The sequence below is a fragment of the Asterias amurensis genome, chromosome 5, assembly GCF_032118995.1.
Source record: "Asterias amurensis chromosome 5, ASM3211899v1".
Classification (NCBI taxonomy): domain Eukaryota; kingdom Metazoa; phylum Echinodermata; class Asteroidea; order Forcipulatida; family Asteriidae; genus Asterias; species Asterias amurensis.
The window spans coordinates 16,109,005-16,136,919 of NC_092652.1; the positions used below are offsets into that span (position 1 = coordinate 16,109,005).

Consider the following 27,915-nt stretch of genomic DNA (forward strand, 5'->3'; position numbering starts at 1 on the left):
CTGTTTTTGTATACGTACCAACATCCATCATGCATACATAACCGTATTTCTCCCTGCAGAACACATCATCCCATTTACCCGGATGGACTGGGTTACGAGACATCTTCACACATTCCTGACCATCCTGTATGAAAATAAGGAGATATGGATAGCAAAATATTAGAAATTCGCTCTGAGGTCATAAATTAAAAAAATGCATCCCCCCCCCAAAAAAACACAAATTCCAACAACTTTGAAACACAAACAAATACTTTCAAGAACACTCTTGATCAACAAGAAAAAGTAAATTGGGGAGATGTTTATGTTTGTACTCTACCATAAAGTGGAAAGAAGATTTTAAACACTATCCATAACTACCCCAGACAGTTCAGCTATTCCTATTGGTGGAGGGTGTGTCACTTGGGGGTGTTTAAACGGTTGATAACGACACAGCTGAAGCAATTAAAGACTGGCTGCCTTCACGTGTTGAGCGCGCAAGCTCACGTACGGCAGTTTTACTATGAGGAACGCAATTCATAGCTATTAGTACTTTGTAATCTATTTGTACATGCACTTACACACACAACCCAACACGCACAACATTTTTTAACAAAAGTTTCTTTAAATTTGTGAAACAAACAAATTGTGACAGATTGTCTAGAATTGTGAACAACTGTTTCGCTTTTTAACAAAAGGGCATTTATGAACGGAACTAAAAGAGTAGTGACTCCTTCTTAAATGGCCGTTTAAAACCTTGCAGGGACGTGGCCGTGCGACAAAGCAAGGAAATGGCCGTGGGATAAAGGCTCGGGCCTTTATCGCATGGCCATGTCCCTGCAAGGTTTTAAACGGCCGCTTATGAATACATCGCCACTCTTTTATTCCCTTAACCAATACCCCAATAACCATATTTTTTCCTGCGATCTCATTTGGGGTGGGAAAATTGATTCTGAGCATGGAAGCTCAAGCTGTCAACCCCGCTCTTATACTTACAGCATCGTTAAGGCTTGGGTTAAAAGCCATCCAATTGGTATAATCAAGTGGTGTTCCATCAGCCCAGTAGAACAGAATACCCTGACCACGGTCCGTCAGTCCGATCCATACATCAGTTTGAGGGAAGATGAGATCTGCTGTCAGCACGGCTGGGAAGTTTGTAAATTACACAAGTAAAATCATTATATCAATAACAATCAAGGCTCGCAATCAACACTAGCCCAGCATACTTGTCTAGGAAAAACTTATATGGGCTATTAAACATCACCTCTCAACTTGCCCTTTTAGCTACTAAAAACTGTGAAGCCCACTTGTTTAAAGTGCTGATATTTCTTCCATTCAGATGCAAATGTTGGTTTTTGTTTAATGTGTTAATTCATTTTTTAGTGTTTTATTTTAACTTTAGTTGCCTATTATACTGGTTGGGATTGCTAGCTACCATTACTGCATCCGAGAGATACATTCATGACAATATATGTTTAAAATCAGGGCGACTCAAACTTTCTGGGGGCAAGTTAAACCCAGAGTTTATTAGGCTACTTAACAAAAAGCTTAAGAGCAAGGCCTGACAATGGTATGTAATTCCATTTAGTTCATATTTTTAGTGATTAATTAAAGGAACATTACAGAATTGGTTTTGCTAGCAAAAAGGTTGCTGGCAAAGTAAGCACTTTATGCAATCCACCATACATAAACTGACAAACCTGTTGAAGTTTGAGATCGATCGGCCATATGGGTCATGAGAAAATAGTGAAAAACCAAGTACAAATTTTGCATTGCATCGATGCCAAAACAAAAATGAATAAACGCTCACTGAGTGGTAAACTCCACACACGAAATTATATTATTTATTTCTCATCAAAATATGACATTTCAGACAGAAATATTTCAAGGGATGTTTTCTACTGTCATCATCATTAGACCGTGTAAGTTTGAAGTAAATCTGTGATCTTCACAATTTTTGTTTTTACCAATTCTGTAACGTTCCTTAAAGTGACTATCCATTGGGGACAGAGGAAATTAAATGAGACCTGAGAGTTTTAAGTTTTTTAAATTTTATTTAGAAGATTTTAGTTGCCCAAAAAAACTGAGAAGTTAAAAGTTTTACTTCACAAGCTGATGCTTTGAAAAATCATTATTTTGAATATTCAATTAACAGGAAGGTCCACTATATATTTTTTTCAAGAATAAGTTTTAGTAGTGGCAATAGGTCTTTACACTAAAACCACGTTCAGGCTACAAAATAAACAAATACACAATATGAACAAGAATTATGAAAAGAATAAAACAGTAACAAGTGGCAGGGCCCCAGAAAACATTATTACAAAAGTACTATTCATTCAATAACCTAATTGCACTGGGATAGAAACTGTGAAACTGTTGGGAGTACAGTGAGAGTCATCACCCTGATTGCTGTAACCTGCTTACCATGGCCCAATTTCATGGCTCTGCTTACTGCCAAATTCTGCGCTTACGATCACAAATCCCTGCTTACATGAAAGGGCCGAACTTCTGCGCTAGCCTTGTAAGCCTAGAATGCCTAGTAACGGGGAGTATGCACATGCAGAAGCCAAAATTTGCCGCTAACCCGTGAAACACGCTTGCTGTAGGCACAGAATTCCCTGCTGCCGTAAGCGCCGATTCTGTGCTTATGGTAAGCAGAGCCATGAAATTGGGCCCTGGTCTCATCAGTTCAATTAAACCATTTGCAGAGTGCAACTCATCTGAAAAGGCTGGGCATTTTATTTTCAAATTGCAAAAATAAAAAGCGGGCACTGAAAGACATGCAACGCCAAGGTAGGAGGAGGATGCAACACCACAAAGTAGCCACAGCAGAATACCAATTAGAATGCTTATCCAAGGACTTTTATTAAAGACGGAGAAGATCGCAACAACAAAGATGGCGGTGTAAACAAAGACAAACCCCTCGCAAGAGGGCGCTATAACAACTACTGGCGTGACTACTTTTCTTTTGCTTAATCAAATGAAAGAGGGGAATGAAATCCCTTAAACAGAGAACACTAACATGATAAAAAGTCAACAGTTAAAAATGTCTGAGGTCCACAGAAACAATGGACGGATGTCAAGCCACAAACAGGATACGAGGAACGCAACCGCAAAAGGGAACATAGAGCCGTCATAGGGATGGACTACCCTCTGGCCCTGGGGATTATTCTGCCCCATATAAACATACAACAAAACGAGCCAAAACACAATCCAACAGGAGAACGAGGTGATTAGTCCGTAACATAGTCATCAAGGTACTTGGGAGGACGAAGCAAGCGCGAAGAGCGTCGTGGACCAAGGGAGGGTGTGTCCTGTGAAACAACTACTGGCGGTGGTTGGGGCGATTCAAGATGGGCCTCAGGTGGATAAGGCACAGACCAGGGTTCCTCAAGAGCGGTCGGAGCAGGTGTTGAAAGCTTGCTGGGAATGTCCGGAGGATCGGGAGGACTAGGTGTCGGGACGGGGTCATGGTCCTCAGTGTCATCCTCGGTGTCTGGGCTGCAGGATGGGGGAGGGACAACGTGGGACGAAGCGGGCACCTTATAGCACTCCGAGCGGTTCACGCGATAAGAAGTACTCCTGAGTTGGTTGCCCACAAACTTCCGAACGTTACACCAAACGCCTTCGATGGAGACAACTAGGTAGCGATTGCGACTGCGTGTCTTGTTGCGGTCAGCATGGAGGTACACAAGGTCGCCGATCTCGACAGCAGTTTCGAGGGGGGGCATCTTACCAGGGGCCTTAGCATGTTCACTATGAGGGTGATTGGCTGTGCGAAGACGCTGTTGCTCCAAAATAAGATGTTGATCGGAGAAGGGTATTTGGTGGTTAGTGAACTGGTCACGCTGGTACCACATTTCACGGGCTGAGAGTCCACGGGAACGAATGCGTGAATTGAGGCATGAGGTAGCAACAGAAAGGGTCACAGGAGAGATGGCACCACCCATGGGGTCCTGACGGAGCAACTCATCGATAAGTTCACGGACAGCCTTTTCCGCCACAGGGTTTTTGTTGAGGTTTTTCACCCGCCCAAGTTCGATGGACAGCCTGTGACGTCGGAGGAGCTCGTCATTGACGAGTGATTTGAAGCCAGGCGCTGGATCAGTGCGAATAACTGCCATGGGGCCATCGAGCGGCCTAAGGCCTATGCAGAGACAAATCAGTGCATCCCGCAGAGTGTTGCGGCGTTCATCTTCGATGAGGCAAGATGTGGTGAATGAAGTGGCAGTTTCCCGGAGCACGAGGATGAGCTGGCGATTACGCTTAACTACATCGGCAGCGAAGGAGAACCCAAGAGCATCTGGGGGGTCGGACGAAGACTGGAGGTGGATTGTAGATGGGACAGTGCGAAGTGCAGCGCACTGGTGGCATCCGGTTGTAACTGTGTCAATCGACTTGTCCATGTCGAGAGCAAAGAAGTAACGATGAACGATTGACTTGAGCTGGTGGCTAGATGGATGGTCGAGTTGAATGTGCTGCGCTGTGAGTAGGCCATCTAAAATTTGACGAGGCACAACGATGCATTCACGAGTTGGAGCGAGTGGAACATCGCGACGAACGACGATCAGACCGTCCTTGGCCAGGGATGCAACCTGAAGATAGCGCTTGACATCTTTAGCATTAGTGACCTTTTTTGAGGGGCGTGTCCCCTGCACCAGGTGTGCCCGGGTGCGGCGTAGATCAGGACATTCAGATTGGATTGCAGACCAGGCAGCCCGGCTCGTGAACGGCAACTTCACTTTACCTGTGAGAATATCCTGTGCCGATACGCGCAATACAACAGACTCCTCAGCTTGTTGGACAAATGAGCAAATCTGACAAGGAGGGCTCAAGCATGCTGGGGCGTTACGGCTAGCAAAGTCAGACGGAATGTTGGCAGAGCCAGCGAGGTGGCGTACAGTCGCTTGGTACCGGCTGACAGTAGAGAGGAATGTGGAGACGCGGGGACTCGAGGAAAACTCACCGCGGCATAACTTCTCGTAAGCCTGTACACAAGGTTTGCTGTCGGTGAGGATGGCAGCATTGCGAGTCGACTGGATGAGATAAGGGCTGAAGTGCTTGGTCGATGCAGCAATGGAAAGGGCTTCAACTTCACAGGGCAGCCACGTGGGTTGGCGGCCGCGGAGTTTGGCGCTGAAGAAACCAGCGAGGCACAGCTTGTTTTGGCGGGTAACGTACAGAGTGGCGCCAATGCCATGGTTCTTAACTGCACCGTCGGTAACAATCCATAACTGGTCAGTAGGGCGAGGAAGCGTGATTGTGCGAGACGCCGACAGAGCTGACTGTGCATTCTTGAAAGCAGAACGAGATTCGTCGGACCACACAATAGAATCGGAGGACTGGCGTCCTGCTATGACAGTATCCAATGGGGAAAGGATTGAGGCACAGTTTGGGAGCACCCGCGCGAGTACTTTGTAGGCACCGATGAAGGAACGCAGTGCGGATACTCTCTCCGGGATTGCGCATGTTGATAGGGTGGCGATACGGTGAGGGCTGGCATGAAGGGTGCCTGAAGACCAGATCCATCCGAGGATAGTGGTGGTGGTCGGACAAATCACTGTCTTTTTAGCAGACAATCGTAGGCCATTGGTATAAAGGATATGAAGCACACGCCTCCAGTTGGTGAGAAGACTGTCTAGTGTGTTTCCGCCACAATAGAGGTCATCAGCAATTTTGGCGACAACACCGTCCTTGAGAAGATCACCGAGTACGCGGCACATGAGCTCTTCAAGGGCTGTCTCGGAGCCTGGCATGCCCATGGCTGATCTGGTGTAGACACGGATGCCGCGGAAGGGAGTGGCGACTCCGCAATACTTCATGGAGGCTTTTGAAAGGGGGATCTGATAGAAGGCATTGGTGAGGTCTGTGGCAATGATGTACTTCCACTGTGCAATCAGGCGTAAGGTGGAATTGACGTCAGGCATGAGAGACGGCTGTGGCTTACTATAACGGCCAACGTCAGCAAAGGCCGTGACCAATCGAAAACCGCCATTGGACTTCTTGACGAGGAATGAAGGGTTGAGGTATTCCACAGAGATGCCGATGTCCTCGGGGCGAGCAAAGACACCTTTTTTTTCAAGCTCGTCGAACTTCTGCTGTAGCTCCAACAATTTATCACGTGCATACTGGGGCAGGCGGCCTTTGCGCTGTGGAGGTTGCACAGGACCCATGTTGACGACGGCCTCGAAGGGGCCGGAGGCACCATTGTACCCTTTGTATTCGGTATCAAAGACTTCATCAAATTCAGCCATAAGAGATGAGAACAGTGCTCTGGTGTCGTCAGGCAAATTGTGGTCGGGGTCCAAGCTGGCGGAGTGTGAATGGAGTTGAGCGATGGCAGGGCGGGCCTTCGGAGTGACGTGAGAGGGCACACTTTGTTGTACTACATCGGGTGACGGGGAAGGGGTGAAGACCGGGCAAACTTGGCAGAAGTGCTCATTGCGTTTGAGAACTTGCGGTTCTGTTGACGAGTTGAGGATGCGGATTCTTCCAGCGACAGAAGTGAAGATGTCGGGGGGAGGCCACAGCCGCGATGACTGATCGGGTCTTGCCCTGGCTGTGTCCGTGCGAGGCTCAAGAGCAAAAAGTTCATCATTTGATATGTCTTTTGGTAGGGTTAGCTCAATGAACTCCCCCGGCCAAACCGTGGTGGAAGAGGTGGGTGCACGCAAAACGTGTGCACGTCGTACGGCATTGCTTGTCGAGGGCCCCTTGGGCGAGCCATATGTCATTGCGGATCCATCGCCAAGGGTGATGAGACGTTTGGCAGGGCGGATTGCGATATCATTCACAGACATGAATGGCGTGCCGGCAAGGATGTCAACATCAAGGTTATCAACAACCAAGCCCTCGAACATGAAGGTATGGTTGTCGCGAGTGAGTCTGAGTCGAGTTTCACCAGTGATGGTGAGTGGTGAAGAACCATCAGCCTGGTGAGCAGATTGGGAGCTCTCGGTAATATGGGCACCCAGGCGCTTTGCTGTGGATGCACGAATCATATTGCCCGTGGCGCCGCTATCAATGGTGACACGGGTGGTATGATGGCCATAAAACATGTCCATGTAGGGGGATTGGTTGATCTGCACTCGGAATGACGCAGGGGCCTCAACATGGGGAGATGGGATCGAGGTGCATGAATCCCCATCATGATCCGACTCAATATCTGTGGGCTGGTCATCAAATATGTCCGCAACTTGTCGGGCTCTCACGATGTACTTACGGTCATGTTCTGGTAAGTATGTGCATTCGCTGAGGAAGTGGCGGGTGTCACTGCGACCGACTTGCTTGCAGAGAGGGCATGTCTTCTGGGGACGTGCAGGACGGGGCTTTGAGTTGGGGGGGAACCGGCCGCTGGGGGCAGAGGTAAAAGAAGCAGTACGAGGTGTGTTCAGTGGGCGAGTGGTGAAGGCTCGCATGGCCTTAGCATCGTCACTGTTATGCACTTCATCTAGCAGTGAGTCCAAGGCCTGGGAAATTTCCGGTTTGATTGAAGCTAGGGTGCGTGACCGTAATTCCGTCCCGTACCGTTGTTTGACAAATTTTGGTAAGTTGGTGTGGATAAGGCGGAGCCAAGTGAGGACAACAAAATTCTCAAGGGAAGGGGAGAGCTCCTCATCTTCAGTGACTTCTTCCCCGTGGTGGGAGATTCCTCCATTGCACTGGAGCAAATTATCCTCAACAAATGCCATGAGGCGCTGGTATAAGTCCTCTGGGCGTTCATCCGGTTGGAGGTGGATGTCAGCAAAATCGAGTAAGTGTGCGCCAGTAGACTGGAAGCCATAATGGAGGCGAATCACTTGCCAGATATTACAGATTGATGTGGACGATTTGATAATGGTGTTACGTGAGATAACAGGGCAATAATTTGCAATCTGGCCCAGCATAAGCTCAAGCATGTTGACTTTCTGTTGAGCTGTTTTACGTTGGGGCAAGGGGATGTCATCGGCATCATCAGTGAATCCACGGAGGGGAGAAGTTTTGGCCTTTTTCTCCCACTGTGAGCCATCGAGTAGAAACGGAGCAAAATTCTGGTCGAGGGAGAGAGTGTAGTGCAAATTCTGACGCCAATTTTCGAAAGAGTTCACAGTTTCAATTTTATTCAAGCACCACTGTTTTGGTGCCCGATGTGTGGTAGCCATAGTAAGTAAGGCGGTGAGAATAATGGCTAAAAGGCAAAGCAAAATGTATGGTACGATCAGTCAAATGTATCTTGACTGCACTGCCGCTCACCTGTATAGTGAACTGAAAGACCACGTTGTGACGAACCGGAGATCCGTTGCGTTGGAACGGCGTCGAGAAAACTGCACTTTCTTTCACCTTTATGGAAGCGAGGGACGTTTCAGAACGCTGCCACCACGCCAAGGTAGGAGGAGGATGCAACACCACAAAGTAGCCACAGCAGAATACCAATTAGAATGCTTATCCAAGGACTTTTATTAAAGACGGAGAAGATCGCAACAACAAAGATGGCGGTGTAAACAAAGACAAACCCCTCGCAAGAGGGCGCTATAACAACTACTGGCGCAATATACTTGTTAAGCAGACATATCTTTGGAAACCAATATAAGGTGATTTTATAAAGAAACGATAACCAACCTTGAGTTTCAGGGTTCAAAATGGTAGCAATGTCCCCATTCCTGAACTGCTGACACGTTTTACGGGCGTCGTCAAATGTCTTGGCATTGTCCGCTGCACCATCGAACACTTTGTAGCACTTGCTATGTACTTTGAGCCACGACGAATCCATACATCCTCCTTCTTTGGGTGTGGTGGGGGCGTGGGTGACTGGACCAACTGAATCCTTGGGCTTCTTGCAAACAAAAGGTTGTGGAGCTCCACAATTTTGGTCGTTCCAAAATCCAGCTGTTGAAAAACGATGGAAATAGAAAATTAAGTACTGAAACTTATCAATTTCTTTTATCCTATTGTATATTTCTATCACATTTACAGTTATTTTGAGTACATCATACAACATTCGAAGTTTGGTAAATCTGACTGGACAATTTTGATTCAAATTTTAAGTAGCTATTTTAAAGGAACACGTTGCCTTGGATCGGATTAGTTGGTCTATGAAAAGCGTTTGAAACCGTTTATTATGAAATGCATATATGGTTAGAAAGATGTTCTAAAAGTAGAATATAATGATCCACACAAGTATCACTCAAAATTGCACGGTTTTCATTTTACGTCGCAAACTAACACGGTCGGGTTTGTCGACGAGGTAAAACGAAAACCACGCAATTTTGAGGCATATTTGTGTAGATCATTGTATTCTACTTTTACAACATCTTTCTAACCATATCGATTTTATAACAAACGGTTCCAGGACGCTTTTCAAAGACCAACTCGACCGATCCAAGGCAACGTGTTCCTTTAACTATTGTCAAGATTTTGAGGCACGACTCTGCTGAAGGGTTGAAACATCAAGCTATTAACTGTTTTTTTTTGCATTTACGCCATAATATCCCTTTGGTTGCTAAGCAAGTTGCAACAGCCCGTTTTCTCCTGCTTGAAAAGGTAGGCGCAAACAACATAATATGAAAAGCTAAACAATTGCACCCAATTTGTCTAAATTGACTTTAAAAAAAAATCTGAGAAAAAATTCTTTACTTGTCCTGTACTCAGCGCACTGTTCAGATCCAGAGCTATCGTCGGGTTGGTTAGTATCCCAATTGTTGTAGTCCAGAGGGGTGCCATCGGACCAACTGTCGGTACAAAAACACAGCAACATTTCAGCTCAAATCTTATAAGCCTTTTTGAGATATGGCGGACGACACTATAAGGTTTTGGGTAAATTTGTGTGTATACACCCAAACCAAACAGTACTCTCCTATCACGTCCGCCATACCTGAAAAAGGCTAATTGGGATGGGACAAAGCAAAACAAGTTGTTTGTCAGATGACCCAATTTCATAGAGCTGCTTAAGCAGAAAATATTGCTTCAAACTATTCTGCTAAGCAAAAATGAGCAGTAGTTAAGGTGGTAAACTTATTCAATGCTGCATTGTAATCATAATTTTGTTGTGCTTACTACTTTTGGGTGCTTAAGCAGCTCTATGAAATTACACCCAGGTCATTTATTACTTTTTTTATACATTTGAAAAGAGCACAATCTATGCTTGAATACTGCTAAAACACCATGTTCATACCACCTTTTTCAAAACTTGGAAACGAGAGAATAAACAGCTACTTGAGTGGAATGTTTATAACGAAAATGCTATTTCAACTTGTTTATAATGCGTTAGTTCACCATTTAAATGTAATTTTGATATATTTGTAAACTTCTGATTTTTTTTTTAATTATCAATTAAAAATTCAGGCAACAACCTCAATGGTTTGAAAAACTAAAAACACTTCTGCTGTTGATGGCGCGCGTCAAAATGACAATGCTTTGACGTCATGTCTGGGAGTTTTCTTTGTTATACCTCCACGCTGCAACAAAGCGGCTATACATACTGGAGCTCCCAACTATGCCATAACATTAGTGATTACGTAACGGAGCTTTTCACAAATCTTTCAGAAAAGCGCTGGATAAGGGTATTCGAAATTGTTTTTACACAATTAAAATCTATTTAGTCATACGACTCGATTTCCTTATTGATTGAAAACATTTTAAATGAAATTCAGCAAAGTTAATGACTTGACATTTTCGTTCAAACAGGTCTTTAAATGTTATTTATCAGAAAGGAAGTTGCCAATAAGAAATAAGATATCTTTTGGCGATGAAATTTACAAAATAATATTTTTCAAAATTTCATCCCCGTTGGCCTATTTTTGGCTGTTTCTACATACTGATATTTTTTAATTGTCTTGGCATGTAATCATGGAAACTTAATGGATGAAATGTGATGTGTATTCTGCCAATCGAATGACAAGGATCTGTGTACGTGATACAATTATTAGTAATAAATATGTCATACCTGTAATCACCGTTCACTCGATACTCTCGCAGTCCGATCCAGAAAGAGTCAATGAAGACATTCTCATAAACCTGTAAACATGTAAACAACAAGATAAAAGTATTGTTTGAAGCTTTGCATGGTGTTGATAAATAGGAAGAAACTATAAATAAATAGTAAACTTGTGGGTAACCATGTGTAAATCTCTTTCTTGGGAGTGTTGGCTCTGAAAAGAGGCAGTGTGGTCTTGACGTTTCGAACAGTATACGCTGCTCGTCTTCAGGAGAAACCTACCAAGATTTAAGTCAGGGTATTGTACTTTGACCAATTGATTGATCGATTGATTTATTGACATATTGATTTATTGATTGGTTGATAGATGGATTGATCAACCAGTTTGCTGAATTATGGATAAGTTTGATTGATCATCACAATGGATTTACTGTCATAAAACTTATTTCCTGTTTTGAGTTTATCGCTCAGTGAGCGTTTTATTCATTTGTTTTTGAATCGATGTCATGCAAAATGTGCAATCGTTTTGACACTATTTTCTTATGACCAAGATGGCTGATTGATCTTAAACTTGTACAGGTCTGCAGTTTATAGATATGGTGGATTACAAAAAGTTTTACACTGCCAGCAACTGTTTTGTTAGGAAAAACCAATTCTGTGATGTTCCTTTAATTGATCACGTCTTTTAATGTGGCAGGAGTATACCATTAAAATCTCAAAAACAAGCTCACCTTGTCGTTTATATTCATTTTCTTTTCTTATTAATGTTAATGCAATGTTTCTGTATTCGGTATGCTGACCCTTCTTTAGATAATGACACCAAGCATTGCCAAGTTGATTAGTTTATAAAGAAAATTCACCCTAAAAAAAGAGTGAATCACCCTTAAGTTATTTTTAACACTGGACTTCTCGTTCTCAATTAATCCTGTTATTTGTGCCTACACTGGCTGGATGTGTAATGAAAAAAAACACCCACCCCAAAAACAAACAAACAAACACCCCAACACCCAACAAACAATAACAACAGAAAAATTGATATTCTTTATCCCTGATAAAATTTTAACTTAAATCAATCCAGTACATGAAAACATACATGAAACATACATGCAAGACTCGAACTGCCTCTAGCTACTGGGCAATCTTGGTGGTCTAAGTGGAATGAAACTGCTCTAGAATTGCAAAGGTCGTGGGTTGGAATCCCACACAAGTAATTTGCAGGAAAATACTGAGTATACAGTGTTAAACCAAAATAGATATCCTTTATCCCGATGCAAATTTAACGCATATCAAACAACAGAATTTTCCCAGATGTTCTCACTGCCTGAAGATTATACTTACCAATTGGCGTACGTATGTGTTTTCATCTTCTCCATGTATGGATACAAGATGGCCGCCGTTGTCATGACAGTATTCTTCAGCTTTGTTCCAGTCACTGAGACTCCTCAAGTCTGGTGAGACGTAGTAGCAATAGCCTTGACGATAGTACCATTCACTGTTACCCGGACACCTATCATCTGAGGATGGGAACAAAAACGTTAAAGGCACTGGACACTATCGGTAATTACTCAAAATATTTGTAAGCTTACTTGGTAACGAGCAATGGAGAGCTGTTGATAGTATAAAACTTTGTGAGAAACGGCTCCCTCTGTAGTAACGTAGTTTTTGAGAAAGAAGTAATTTCTCACTCAAATATTCAACGACTTTAGGTATGAAGCCTTTTTTAGGCATCTAAAAGCACATTAATTTGTGCAACACGGTTGTTTTTTTCCTTTCATTATTCGCTTGCAACTTCAATAACCAATTGAGTCCAAATTGTTTTTTATGCATATGTTGAGATACACCAAGTGAGAATACTGGTCTTTGACAATTACCAAAGGTGTCCAGTGTCTTTAAACCACCGTTTGATCTTATTTCATCAATCGTAGTTTGTAAAGAAGAATCAAATTTCCAGTCAGAAAGGTTGTGCTTGCCCGAGCCCAAGCAAGGTCGAGCCCACGGATGTAGAAGCCACCCGATGATGTGGACATTCTATGCAGTGTCATTGGATTTGTGACAACAGATGAAATATCTTCATGCATGAGGGACAGGGAGATCTGGGGACACCTCTCTCATGACATTATCTGCCGTCGTCCCCACTAGTCATAGAAGAAGAGTTTGGTTTTTGTTTGATTCATATTTTTTAAAAGTTCATTGTTTTGTATAAAAAATAAAAATGTATTTGTAACAAATTGCAATGTATTTTCCCCCAAGAAGTTGTATAAATAAGAATTTAAACAAAAGACTTCCTTTCATAGACAAATATAATATTTTTTTGAGTTTTCCATAATAGAGACTTGCAGTGTATACTACAAAACTTGTATGTTAATTTTGTATAACTTCAATATGCCACAAAGAACATATTGATGGTATAGTGTGTTATTCTAGATGATTACTTACTTATGGACGGTATTGTTGGTGAAACAACTGGAACATCTTAAAAACAAAAACACAAAGAGAAATGATTAAATCATTTATGTTTGACAAACTCAGACATGTAACTGCCCGTTGAGGACAATTTTTGAAGGCACAACGCAAGTGCGGAGCGAGCGGCCGAAACGCCACGGGACATGAGACTCACAATGGTACCCTAAAATTTGTTGAGGTTTATTATGCTCTAAGGTACATTGTTAGCATGTACTAGGCTTATTTTACATTATTGTGGTTGTGCATTGTTGTTGCCTGCATATACTAGGCTAACGCCGATAATTTTGTTTAAAATGCCGAAATCCGCGGAAATGCGGAAGAGTTGCATGCCTGCAAACTGGAGTTTTAAAAACAATTTAGTAGTTGTTGCGACTAATTTTGTAGTAGTTGTGGTGGCACGATTAACCGAGTAGTTAAAAAATGGTAGTGGCGACTCGATGAAGCAATCAATAGTCGTGACTAGACACAAGTCGCAGAGGCTTTACCTTACATGCAGTTGTTTTTACTCCATAACTAAAAAATGACTGAAAACTTGTAAAGCCTGATGAAATTTTCTTACTTTTTGGGACTCCACAGATCCAGTGGCGTGGAGAGTCACATGCGAGATCGTTCCATCCTCGGAGCGGATCGGCATTCAGGAATCCCTCAGCACAGTTCTCAATTCCATTGTAGTTATTGGGTTCACCATTACCCCAGTTCTCATACTCCACTGGACTGCCATCGCTCCAAACAAATCCTAGCATTTTTGTGTGAAATTGTTATTAAAGTTAATGGAACAGAATTGGTAAGAAAACAAAACAAGATCACAGGTTTTACATAAAACTTACACAGTCTTATGATAATGGTAGTAGAAAACATCCCTAGAAATGTTTCTGCCTGAAAACTCATGATTAGAAATAAACAAGTTAATTTCGCGTTTGGAGTTTATCGCTCCAGCGTTTTATTTGCATGGATTTGTAAATCATTTGTAAATCTGTGAACTTTTTGGTTTTTTTCTGTTCCGAAAGTGTATAATGGCTTTAAAACGTACACGGTCAAATGGTGCTGATAGTAGAAAACATCCCTTGATATAGGCCTGTTTCTGTCCGAAATATCATAATTTTTTATTTGATGAGAAATAAATAAAACTTATTTTCCCCTTTCAAATTTATAGCTCAGTGAGGGATTTACATTCATTTCTTTTAAATCGATTTCATTCAAAGTTCTACCGGTTTGTCAGTTTCATATGGATTACATAAAGTGCTTTAGCAAAAACCAATTCTGTAATGTTCCTTGAACTAACCTCCTTCATTAGCCAGATCATTCAGTCCAATCCAGTATCCAAAACTACTGTCAGCAGGTGCCCTAATAATTACAAAACATTGACAAGTTTCGAATAAAGCTGGTTATTTATTGGCAAAACGCAAATTAGAAATATTTTGTACGGATTTTTTCTTCAATGTTCCTGTTCATACTATCAACAACTCTTCATTGTATATTTGGTTTGCGGTAACACCATGTGTGTATCTACTTGCCAGGTAGAGTTGTTCTTAGGGAACTGTCTTGCTTTATTCTACTATCGTGGAGTAGATAATCGGAGGTTCGGGAGACTTCTCAGTTCTGAAAAGAACTGTCCTGCTTTTTCACTATTACCAGGGCGGATGGTATAGAAATTAGACTGGACTACTACTTTAGCTTATAGGATCGTAATAACTGTACTGCCGCGGAGTCAGTTCTAAATTGGTCTCAACGTTTCGACTAGCTTGCTCTAGTCATTGTCAGGAGACCGATTATCTACTCCACGGCAGTAGAATAAAGCAAGACAGTTCCCTAAGAACAACTCTACCTGGCAGGTAGATACACACATGGTGTTACCGCAAACCAAATATACATTGATACCTCACCATGCAATGCCTCAAATCCTATAAACTCTTCATTGCTCATTACAAAGTTTTGGTGCTAAAAATTATTTTGAGTAATTACAATGTCCAGTGCCTTTAAAGGGAAGGTACACGTTTGGAAGTTGTCTTAGACCAATCTTCTCACTTGGTGTATCCCATCATAAGCTTAAAATAACAAGCCTGTGAAAATTTGGGCTCAATCGGTCATCGTATTTGCGAGAAAATGATGACAGAAAAAATACCCTTGTTGGACGGATTTGTGTGCTTTCAGATAGGAATAAAAGACTTCTAGCTAGAAGTCTTTTATTATTTTAGTGAGAAATGACCTCTTTCTCAAAAACTACGTTACTTCAGAGGGAGTTGTTTCTCACAATGTTTTATACCATCAACAGCTCTCCAATGCTAGTTACAAAGTCAGTTTTTAAGTTAATATTTGTTTTGAGTAATTACCAAACGTGTACCTTCACTTTAACTACAGCAATCAAAGGAACACATAATCAATAAAAAAGAGAGTCAAAAACATGCTGTGAAATTTAAATGTCCACAATGGCTTAATTAAGTTACAATAAGGGAATCAATGTGTGGTGAAGAGGTTTTCAACTAGCGGTTCAATCCCAACGAGGCCTGGTTCTTGATAGTTTTACCGAGACAAAGTCGAGGTAAATTATCAAGAACCAGTCCTCGGCTGGTGTAAACCAATAGTTGAAAACCGATTCAACACTCTTTGATTCCCATTCATAAATACTTTTTTGGTCAAAAAGTAAAATGAATGCAAAAATTATAATTGTTCAAAGATTTCTTTCAACACATCGTCGCGCGTATCGCGTGATGTGGCACAACTGTTTCAGCCGTTGCTCTCGACCAATAGGAATGAAGAAACTGTCTTATAAGCACAGGTGCAAACACGCGTGTCACGCCCATGTTTCAACACTTTTTACTGGTGTAATATCATCTGTTCAAACAGTCCCTCGTGATGCCGTATCGACCAATCAGAATGGATAAACTGTCTTAGGTATTTATGAATGTATGTTATAAACCACATGAGAAACTGACTGGGTGTAATGGTCAAAGAAAAATTGTCTAGAGTGGGACTCAAACCACATGGGAGATCAACTGGATAAATTTAAAATAATTTGGGGTTAAAAAAAAAAGACTAGAGTGGAACTCATAGGGACCATAGGGCTCAGTTGGTAGAGCGCCGTCACTTTAATCCGGAGGTCGTTGGTTCGAGTCCCAGTCTACTCAATTTGTCTTTGCTCAACCCCAAATCTTAATTAACTCACTCAGTCAGAAAGCTGTTGACCAGGTAGAGTTCTTCATCTGGTGAATGATAGCTAATAAGATTCCCTTCGCCTGTATCTGTTAAACCCCGGCAGAATGCTTGGGCTTCGTTCCAGCCAAGTTTCTGGTCGTAATTATCAACTTCAAATACCTGAACACAAATGAACAAATAGAAAGACAAATAAATCAATGGCAAACAAAATTATGTTTAAAAAAAGTTCATGTTAAAGGCAGGGTGTACTTTTGGTAATTACTCCAAAGAAAATGAAATAAAAAACAATTTGGTGAAGAACTTTGGAAATATGTTGATACTATAAAACTTTGCTATAACTGACCCATTTGAAATAAAGTGCTTTTACAATAACGCACCATAACACACCACACTCCCAATTTTAAGCGTTAATTATAAATTTTATCGTCCAGTCTCCAGGTATTTTTCTTATCACTTTTTAGTGGTTTTTCTTGTAATTGTATATAGCCCTTGTCTATTTTTAATGTGTCTACATTTCTACTGTATGCAAGTATTTGAACTGCCATTTTTGAGATCTCAATAAAGATTAATTGAGGTTAATTGAATTGAGTTTGGAGAAAGATTTAACTTTTCAGCAATAAATTTGACTAGAGCTCCGTTGGCTCAGTTGGTAGAGCGCCAGCTTGTTTTTTGATGTCGTTGGGTTGAGTTTTACTCCAGTCAATTTTAGGAATGTCAATTCCCACCTTCAGCTCCACTGAGTTTCTGCATGTCTATGTTTTCTTCCTTGTAGCCCTTAACCTAGAGTGGCTTTTAGCCTTGTTTTGGGCGACTTGCATAAAAAAGAAAAGAAAAAAAAAGTATAAAAAAAAAAGTAATTTTTTATTTGTTCAACCCCAAATCATGATATCAATAAATTTGAATCTAAGGTTCATAATGCGTCCTGTAAAATGCTGTTAATTATTATTATTTATTATAAGAACTGGACCATGAAACTTTGACTAATCTAGACTTGCTCAAAAAGACAGTTGACGATGTCTAACAAATGAATTTGTGTTTACCCTGAAGCAGTTGTACCCATATCCAATCCAGCCAGCTGAGCACCCGAGGTTGGTTGGGTTAGTACCCACGGCAGGGGGAGCCATAGTCGTATATCCAGGCCGTGCTGCCTCACAGACGTACGGTAGACTCTGGGAGCAAGCTGTGTTGTACCAATACCCTGCGGCGGGGGCTCCGGAGTTGATGGAAACGCACAGGCCATTGCTGGAGTCTGGGAGTGGGTATAGTAACAAAATATTTGCCCGATTAGGATAATAAATGTTGGTGCTCTCCCATCCAGTGACGTTGTGTCTGTTGACTTGTGGTGAATTGAAATATGTATTGTATTAATACGATTTCAATTATTGTAACTGTGCTGTACTATTTCCACCGTTGTTATAATAAACATGGTGTTTATGGGAAATAGTTTAACCAAGATATGTGACCCTTCAAGACCAATTTGGTCTGTATGTGAACGAAAATGTTTTCGAGATTTAGGATATTTTTGCAGATCCTTGGGTAGCAATAACTAGTTTTCGGAAGTCATGTAAGCTTCCTCGTCAGTTGCATGTAAGTTTGATTCAATGAATCTGGTAATCTCTTGTTTACATCTTGAGAAAGATGTAGGGAGCAACCATTATGGTGGTGTTTATGACATAGCCGTGGGTATGTTTGTATTTTTGAATAGATAACCAAGGCATGTACCGTCTGTTGGGTAGTATTCAAAGCAGAGCAATCAAATCCTCAAGTGTTTCGTGTAATTCGGGGGAGGGATCGTCACTGTTGCTTCCAGACTCAGTTGTGTCCGGTGGCAGTTTGGCTCTGATGATCTTTTCCCGTATGTTTTTGTCTTTTTTGAAGGCAATGAAGGGTGTGTTCGGAAAAATTTCCGTGAGTGTTTCATCGCTTTGAATTAGAGGCCAATGTTTATTGATTGCCCGTGATATATCCTTGTGGAAAAATGCCGGGTTGTATGTGGTCGTGAAGACGAGAGGTGATTTATTGTTTTGCTGGTGTACTTCCAGTGGTTTGTGAATCATGTTAGCACGTTCATGATGTGATACTTTTTGTATCTGTGTGTTTATTTCATCATGTGTGTAACCTCTTGCTGTTAGTTTGTTTGTGAAAGTCTTGACTTTCTCTTGAAAATCCTCAATGTTGTTGGTGTTTCTTGCAAAGCGGAGGGTTTCCCCGTATATGAATGCGTTAAAAACATGTGGTGGGTGGGATGAGGATTTATGAAGGTATTGATATGTTTCTGTGGGTTTGGTATAGACCTTGGTGTCTAGTATACCTGTTTCACGGAATCTGTTACCTTTGAATATAGTTAAGTCAAGATAGATCACTGAACAGTTTGAGGCCTCAAAAGTGAATTTGAGGGTGGGGTGCATTTGATTCATGGTATTTACCAGGTTTTTGAAATCTTCAATGTTACCGCCATAGATTATGAGAATGTCATCTCTATAGCGCCACCAAGTGAGTATATTGTCAGCTTGTTGGAGGATTCGATTTTCGAGATCATGGAGGGTTATGTCACATATTTCGGGGCTGGCTGTAGAACCCATGGCACAACCGACTTTCTGTAGGAAATATTTATTTCCGAATTGGAAACAATTTCTCCCAATGATGAGTTCCAGAAGAGTACGGATGTATGAGGAATGTGGTTTGTTAATGGCATATTGATGGTTTGTTCGTTCGAGCGCACTGCATACACAATTAATTGCCTCTGTTTGGCGGACATTTGTGTACATTGAGACAACATCAATGCTAGTAATGAGTACATCTTGTGGAAATGAGGTTTCTTCAAGTTTACGCAATATGTCTGTTGTGTCACGGACATATGGAGGTTGCGAGGTAACTATCGGAAGGAGAAAATAATCCACGAATTCAGAAATCTTTGCTGTGGGGCTTGTGCATCCGCTGATAATGGGTCTACCAATGAAATGTTCTCCTGGTGGTGGAGTTTTGTGTATTTTCGGTAGAAAGTACATAGTTGGGCACTCCACTTTCTGTTTGAGGGGGTCGAGGTACTCATATGTTTTGCGGTTGATGATGTTTTGGTTGGCCATTTTCGTAAGGGCATTATGAACTAATTGACTCGTGTCTTGTGTAATATCTTGTTCTAGCTGTTGATAATGCTGAGAACTAAGATGACGGAAGCCTACGGCTAGATAGTCAGGAGTGTTCATAATGCAAATTCCTCTGCCTTTGTCGTATGGTTTGATCACGATTTGGTTGTTGTGTTTCAACTGTAGGAGAGCTGATTTGTGTTTCTTGGTCATATTGTTTGTTTGTTGTTTCAAACGAATATGAGCAAGTTCGAATTTTGTTGCTTCCAAATAATCTTCAAGTTTGATATTGAAGGTTGATTTGGGAGACCAGGTGGATGGTGTTTTGAAGGGTTGTGTTCGGGAAGTCTTATTGTGCATAAGGTATTTTATTCTCATTCTTCGATTGAAAGTGTTTATATCTATCAAAAGAGAACGGCGTGTGGGTTTGGCCGGGGTGGGAACGAAGTTCAAACCTTTACCTAGTGCGATTTTCTGATCTATAGAAAGTTCAACACTGGAAAGGTTCGTTATGAATTGTTCGCTTTGATTAGCCAAATCTGATAACAGATTATGTTGTCTCTGTTGGGACAGGGTTGAGCAGTGGCGAGAAAAGCGATTGGCTTTTCTATGGGTTCGTGCGAGTGACTTTCTTTTATTATGTTTTCGAGTAACCATGTTTATTGTGTATAGGGAATGGTATTTATTATTAAATATATCTGCTAAGATGATAGCAAATTATTTTAACAAGGACACAATTACAACGTGTTTGGAATCTCTTTTTGAAAGATGGGGTGGTCTTGAAAAAGACCGGTTGTTTTTGGTTGAAAGTCAGTGGCTCTCTTCTCGTTTTCTCTTGTTGTTTTTGCCTGGAGCTGGTTTTGGTCTTGAGAAGAATCCAAAGAGCTTCTTGGCGGTAGTTCGGCTGTCTTCGGTCTTGAAATGCTCGTTTAGCTGGGCGGTTGAGTTTTCTCTGGCTTCTGCCAATCGGTTTTCAATGTCCAATTGAAATTTCAGGTATTGATCGAGGGTAAGTTTGGCGAAGGCTTGTCCCATGTAGGTTTCAAGATCTTTCCAAGTTGCCTGGAAACCTTCCTCGTAGGTGAGTAGATGGTGAGGGTGCGGTGGTCTTGCCTGCGAAGTGATGTAGGTGGGTGGTGTTTTCAGTTTGACAGCTTTCGTCAGAGAAACAATCTGTTTGTCGATGTGTGCCTTAGCTGATGTGAGTGATCCCACGTTAGCAGCCAGGGACTTTACGAGTTCGAAATCTGCCGTGGGCAGTTGTTTCTTTGAAGATGTTTTGATTTCGGGAATGATTGCCTTTTTGTCAAAGTCGCTTTTTAAGCGGTCGATCAGTGATCTGTTCCCGCAAGGAGGCGATTCTGAGTTAGATGGCGATGTTTCCAGAAAATCAGCTGTTTCAAATGATGACCCCGGTGTTTTAGGCACTTCCAAAACCTCTTGAGCTTGGTCTTCTTCTTGGACTTCGGTGGCAGGCTTGAAAAGGAATCGGCTTTTGCACAGGCTCCTTCTTGAGGATTTGCTAAGTTTCGAAGACATGATTGTGAATGAGAAAATGTCTTGGGAGACTTGCTTTATGTGTCTCCGGTGCGGACGTGCGAGAGGTGACAATATGCACTAGCCAGGAGTAAGCTCGAGTTGGTGGGGTTGCATGGAGGGTGTGTTCACGGGTCTTGAATGGAACAATAGGTACGGTGGTAGTCCATTGTGTTGGGGGGTTTTTGCATTTTGGCGGGATTTAGAGAGCGGGATACTGGGATCCCGTGGTGAAACCTCATGCGAAACCCAAGTGGTTGGTGGTCCCAAATGGGATGGGTTTTTTTGGTATAATGTTTTCCTATCCGGTTGGATTGTTGGAAAAGGAATATTAACAAGATATTAAATATTTGTTGGGGTTATGTGTTGATAGCAGAAGTATCTTTGATAGTTATCATGAATACAAAGTTGATAAACGTTGTGTAGGATACTTCTGTTATTTAATTTGATGATAATGTTTTATGAATATTTTTTTATATCCAATGTCGGATATGTATGGATTCTGATCACCAAAAGATAATAGTTTGTGAAGGTATATGTTTTGTTAGATTTGATCCCAGTTAGATCGTCAAGGTAATTGTTAATATCATGAAGGTGGTTGGTAAACCTCGTTTGAGGGTAGGACCATCTTGTGTGGACGTAAAAATGGTTGAGGTTGTGTGTGGCACAGAGTGAATAGGTAAGCTCTCGTGTTATGTGAGGGGTTCAGACACGAACAACCTGGAGATTCCCGTTCCTCAAGAGACAGGTGGGAATACACGGGTAGCTTATATACCAACGACTCACAAATGCCCCTTAAGGGGGCAAGGAGGATTGATAGAAAGGGATAATAAATGTTGGTGCTCTCCCATCCAGTGACGTTGTGTCTGTTGACTTGTGGTGAATTGAAATATGTATTGTATTAATACGATTTCAATTATTGTAACTGTGCTGTACTATTTCCACCGTTACTATAATAAACATGGTGTTTATGGGAAATAGTTTAACCAAGATATGTGACCCTTTAAGACCAATTTGGTCTGTATGTGAACGAAAATGTTTTCGAGATTTAGGATATTTTTGCAGATCCTTGGGTAGCAATAACTAGTTTTCGGAAGTCATGTAAGCTTCCTCGTCAGTTGCATGTAAGTTTGATTCAATGAATCGGGTAATCTCTTGTTTACATCTTGAGAAAGATGTAGGGAGCAACCATTATGGTGGTGTTTATGACATAGCCGTGGGTATGTTTGTATTTTTGAATAGATAACCAAGGCATGTACCGTCTGTTGGGTAGTATTCAAAGCAGAGCAATCAACGATTTGCAAGTTTGGTGAGACTTATTCAATGGCGCTTAAAAACATTTTTCTTTTCCTGTTTCAGATACCCCCCCAAAAAATTGATGAGGTCACATTTAAAATACATATCCTGTACATTTTTGTACTGGTCATTTCCAAATTTGTCCTGTATTTGGTTAATATTCAATCAAAAAGGCATTTAATTTGAACTTTTGACTGGCGCAGAAATTCCTCTTTGGAATGTACAGACCCATGCTTTTGTTAATTTGATGATATGTAACGTTTCAATCACTTGGAAAGAGTATCAAATAAAATGGCAATTTACACCTTTTTAAAATGAATTAGACTTGTAAAATGTTTCCCCTCTTTCCTAAGGACTTTAATCTATAGACCCCTTTTATTGTCTGCCAACGCAGAGGTCAAACAATTAATTATTTCCGCATGTATAAGCACTGTGCACAACTCTTGGCCAATGATAGGTCTTCAATGACCAGGGCCCAATTTCATAAAGCTGCTTAAGCACAAAATTTTGCTTAAGCAAAAAATTCATTGCTTAGTAAAATCAGATTACTGGCCAAGACTCCACTCAATTGTTATGCTAAGTAAACAACAGGTAAATACTAGTCATAAGCAATGTATCTGGCATGAAATTTTGGCCAGTAGCGTGTGTAAAATAAGCGAGCTATTTTCGTGCTTAAGCAAATTTTTTGCTTAAGCAGCTCTATGAAATTGGCCCCTGAGCAAGGCACTTGTAACATCATATCGACACTGTTTTAGGAAGAGGCAATTTAGCCCTAATAATTTTGGTTGTTTACCCATACACCGATGTGCGTTAGCACTGTATACTCAGTACTTTCGCCGAGTCCTGTGAAAAAATATCACAGGCATATTACTCGGGTGGGATTTAAACCCATGACCCTTGCAATTCTAGAGCAGTGTCTTACCAACTAGACAACCGAGGTAGCCCGGTAGCTAAAGGCAATTCGAATTTAGCCCTGGTAGCCAAACTTTCATGATTGGAGAAATCCGCATTTGAACTTGTTTTGAAATCATTGTTTTTCGGACACTGTTTGCTAATTAGTGTTAGTACAAAACTATAAAATTTGATCACTTGTAACTTTGGGAAAGTGCTGATGTTAATAATAAAACCCCAAATGTGTAAACACTGATTCGCCAAAATGAATTTCTTTTTAAGGAATTGCCTCTTTGTGAAAACGGATTAGGATATGAAAGGGGTCTATTGGAAAACTGTGTGCATTTCAAAACTAGAATGGACCTCGAAACCCCTCTTTCAATAAAAGGCCTACCCTGAGTCCAGCGATCTCCACTTACCTGGCTGTGCCTGTCCCCAGTTAGTATAAGATATAGCTGAGCCATCAGCCCATTCATACAACCCTGAGTTGTTTGGATCACTCATTCCTATCCATACATTAGTACCGTGCGTCTGCAGACCAACTTGAGCACTCACATAAGCTGCATCATACCTAATAATATTAAAAACAACAAGACTCATAGCTTATGCATGGTGAAAAATTACTTAGTAAATAATGTTTGCGATGACACCATGTTAAAAACTCTTTTGTAAGTAGTGGTTGAGCTTGGGCGATATCGATTTATTTTATTCCCGTCATATCGTATACAATATATCGCGACATTTGATATAATCGCAATTTATTAAATTTGACATCATCAGTCTTCAAACTCCCAGTGAAAGTTGTAGAAGAGACAGTCATAGCATTAGAGAGGTGTTCTAATGACCTATTCTTCTGGTTTTACTCCAAACCTATATGGGGTGCAAGATGTCTCGGCTGGGAAATACATCGCAATACTTATAATCGATATCGCAACACTTAATCTTTGTACAGTGCATTGGGACTCCGTGTGTAATGCGCTTTATAAGAACGGTTTATTATTATTATTATCATTATTATTGTTATTATATCGCGATTTATCGACATTTCGATAATCAAATCGATCTGATATCAAAATCGTATCCAAATTAGTATCCCGATATTGAATAATATCATAGTATCCCCCAAGCTTAGTAGGTGTGGCTCTGAGAAGAGCTAGTCTGTACTGAGCTAGTCTCGACGTTTCGGTCAGTGTACTCTTCTTCAGAAGATGGTCAGAGCACACTGACATGATCCAGCAGTACAAACTAGCACTTCTCAGAGCCACCACGACTCACGAAAGAGATTTTTCATGGTGTCAATGAAAATCTTATACTTAATTAACAATATTAATGTGTATTTATTATGCACTTTTACAAGCCACAAGTATTCAGTAACCACAAGGGGAACTGCCGTGGTAATTTTGTTTATCAATTCGGGTTGAACAAAGAACAATTTACCAGAGCCGGATGTGAACCAACGACCTCTAGATTATTGTGACAGTGCTCTATAAACTGCGCTATAAAGCCCTATGTTGGCGGCCTCCATATTTTGTCAATGCTTTCTTTAGTGCTTTCTGCTCTACCGGCCAGGCTTCGAATTGATGATACCCAAGCCTACATTCGTATGTACTGTGAAAGGGGTAACCCTGTTTCAGCCCTATGAGTAGGTGGCAACGGCCTCTGGAAAATATAAATGAGCGCACACCTTGAAGTGGCCTTCAGGTCTTGTGTGTCAGGCGACTTGCATAAAATAAATAAAATAAATTAAAAAAAAGTCAGAAGCAACACAATAATTAACTGACAAGTATAGCCAGGGATACACCAAAGTTTAGGATACAACCTGGGAAGCAGCAGCCAGGGGATCACCTAAATTAAGGGGATGCAACTTTTTTATTTCAAGTATTTAGTAATAAACCAAACGATAATACAAGTGAACGGGTACTTTTGCCAATTTTCTTATTCTGGTAGGCATTATTTTGATGTGCTTAGCTACATTTTATTCTGAAGTTAGTTCCATGAAAATTGTGCCCAGTGGTGAAGAGAACTTACATATGACTGACAGACACCAAGTTTCCACCCATACTATTACAATTACTCCTGGCTGTACTCCAAGTAGCTGGGCTGGTCTCAAATTTGTAACACGATCCCAGATATGCTTGCCATCCCTGTGGATTCAAAAACACAATCATCATTAATAAAAGCAAAATTAAAAGATTGGAGGTGAACAGAGGAAAAATTACGAGAGCGGGATTTGAAATCGCAAATTGAAAGAACAATTTGGGGATCATACAAAGAGTTGACAGGAGTAGGAGTGTCGTGATGTTGTGAAAGAAGGTTATGAAAAATGTTGTTATTTCTAAAATATAATCAAAAGAAGGAGATTAAACCAAATCTAGCACGCAATCATGTTTATTATGCTGTTGCGCGTTAGTGGTGAAGACGGGGGAGTTGTGTAACCGATAACAGGAGTGCATGGATCCTGGAGGAGTGTCCGCACATCCCCTGGCGATTACCAACTTAATCAACATCTTGAAACTCTCTTTTTTCTTTTGTAAACTTTAACGATTCAAGTTATCATATCGAGTTTCTGCATAGCCTTAAAGGCAGTGGACACTACTGGTAATTACTCAAAATAATTATTAGGATAAAACCTTACTTGGTACTGAGAAGGAGGTATTTTTCCACGAACTTGATTTTGAGACCTCAGATTTAGAATTTGAGGTATCGAAATCAAGCTTTTTTTTTTCTTTCAAAGATATCTCACAACTTCAACGACCAATTAAGCTCAAATTTTCACATTGTTATTCTATGTATATGTTGAGATACACCAAGTGAAAAATTGGTCTTTGACAATAACTAACAGTGTCCAGTGTCTTTAACCTCGCTAAAGATGTTACCCATAATCGTCACAACCTTCCCGCTACTTTTTGGCGCTTCAGGATTGTTTTAAACCTCTCCTGATTATTGGTTCCTAGTTACAATCCTGAATCTGCAGCTGATTAGCATCGTGTGCATCAGTACTGAAACACACACAAAATGTTATAAGAGCCACAAGTTTTCAGATAAGTTTGTTTCAAGTTTACAGAGTTTTGATATCTCTTGAAAATACTTAACACGCGCTTCTATACTTTTTCTTAATTTATAGGATTCAAAACAGTGAAGTGTTAGACTTGTTGATGAATGAAATTAAGCAATTGAAATTGATGTAGTTGATAATTACGAGTCTTACCGACTGACATCCGGTGTTAAGAGGTGGTGTTCCTGATGGACCTTTAGCTACCTCACACACAGATGGAAAGAGATATCCCTGGCAGTTGATATCATTCCATTCCCCCTATAGAAAAATAAAACAAAATAATGATAACAATAATAATATCGAAGTCTTTATAAAGCGCACGTATCTACCAAACAAGGTACTCAAGGCGCTGAGTATATACAAACTTTCAGAAAGATAGGTTATTGTAGTGATGAATTCTGAGACCCAACTATGTAGCACCTTATAAAAGGGTATACAAGGTGCTACGGCGCATACAGCAGCCACAGCCAGGAACACTGGGGCGAACCCCTTCTCTTTCTGGTAAGTGCACTGGGTTCTTTTATATGCCAATTATATTTAAACCAACAGTATAACCATTGTATAACCATTGTATAACCATTGTATAACCATTGTATAACCAAAGTATAACCATTGTATAACCATTGTATAACCATTGTATAACCATTGTATAACCATTGTATAACCATTGTATAACCATTGTATAACCATTGTATAACCATTGTATAACCATTGTATAACCATTGTATAACCATTGTATAACCATTGTATAACCATTGTATAACCATTGTATAACCATTGTATAACCATTGTATAACCATAGTATAACCATTGTATAACCACTGTATAACCACTGTATAACCACTGTATAACCATTGTATAACCATTGTATAACCATTGTATAACCATTGTATAACCATTGTATAACCATTGTATAACCATTGTATAACCATTGTATAACCATTGTATAACCATTGTATAACCATTGTATAACCATTGTATAACCATTGTATAACCATTGTATAACCATTGTATAACCAAAGTATAACCATTTCACATGTTCCACAGTATAGCGGGAAGTACTGAAAATGTCTTAGGAATTTTGGCAACGCATAAAGCTTTCATTTTGGGTTGAACAAAGGATAAATGACTCAAGTGGGACTTGAACTTGCGACCTCTGGATTAACGTGCCGGCACTCTTAATTCCAACTGAGCTGTCTAGACCTATGCTGTCAAAAACTTTGTTCGGGTGCCAAAGTATTGTAAATATGGCTTGGCAATTAAGCTAGGATGTCACATGCCTGTTTTTTTTTTTTTTAAATGGCAGGGCAATTAAGTTTCCAACTAAATTGGATTAAAGTACTCAACAACCATATCAGATACAAAAAATTTATAAAGTTTAAAAAAGGACAATCAAGAAGAAAATAAAAAAAGAAAGCTGCCGGAATGAAGTGGAGGGGGGAATCAAACAAACTGTTGATAGTATAAAACATTGCGAGAAACAGCTCCCTTAGAAGTAACACTTTTTTGAGAAAGAGGTAATTTCTCACTTAAATATTAAAACTCTT

The 27,915-nt window shown here is 40.7% G+C and overlaps 1 protein-coding gene across 1 annotated transcript in view; it reads right to left on the reverse strand.

The window, feature by feature from the left end:
* Positions 1 to 27,915, reverse strand: part of LOC139937342 (macrophage mannose receptor 1-like) — a 72,607-nt gene that overhangs the window by 9,623 nt on the left and 35,069 nt on the right. Inside the window, exons 23-36 of the mRNA XM_071932446.1 lie at positions 26,522 to 26,626; positions 25,342 to 25,457; positions 23,733 to 23,884; positions 17,545 to 17,753; positions 16,515 to 16,663; positions 14,634 to 14,695; positions 13,911 to 14,087; positions 13,325 to 13,360; positions 12,227 to 12,402; positions 10,898 to 10,968; positions 9,589 to 9,683; positions 8,575 to 8,841; positions 973 to 1,121; positions 19 to 124 (exon numbers count right to left, since the gene is read on the reverse strand). Coding sequence (XP_071788547.1) covers positions 19 to 124; positions 973 to 1,121; positions 8,575 to 8,841; positions 9,589 to 9,683; positions 10,898 to 10,968; positions 12,227 to 12,402; positions 13,325 to 13,360; positions 13,911 to 14,087; positions 14,634 to 14,695; positions 16,515 to 16,663; positions 17,545 to 17,753; positions 23,733 to 23,884; positions 25,342 to 25,457; positions 26,522 to 26,626 — 1,870 coding nt within the window. The remainder of the gene's footprint in view (positions 1 to 18; positions 125 to 972; positions 1,122 to 8,574; positions 8,842 to 9,588; positions 9,684 to 10,897; positions 10,969 to 12,226; positions 12,403 to 13,324; positions 13,361 to 13,910; positions 14,088 to 14,633; positions 14,696 to 16,514; positions 16,664 to 17,544; positions 17,754 to 23,732; positions 23,885 to 25,341; positions 25,458 to 26,521; positions 26,627 to 27,915) is intronic.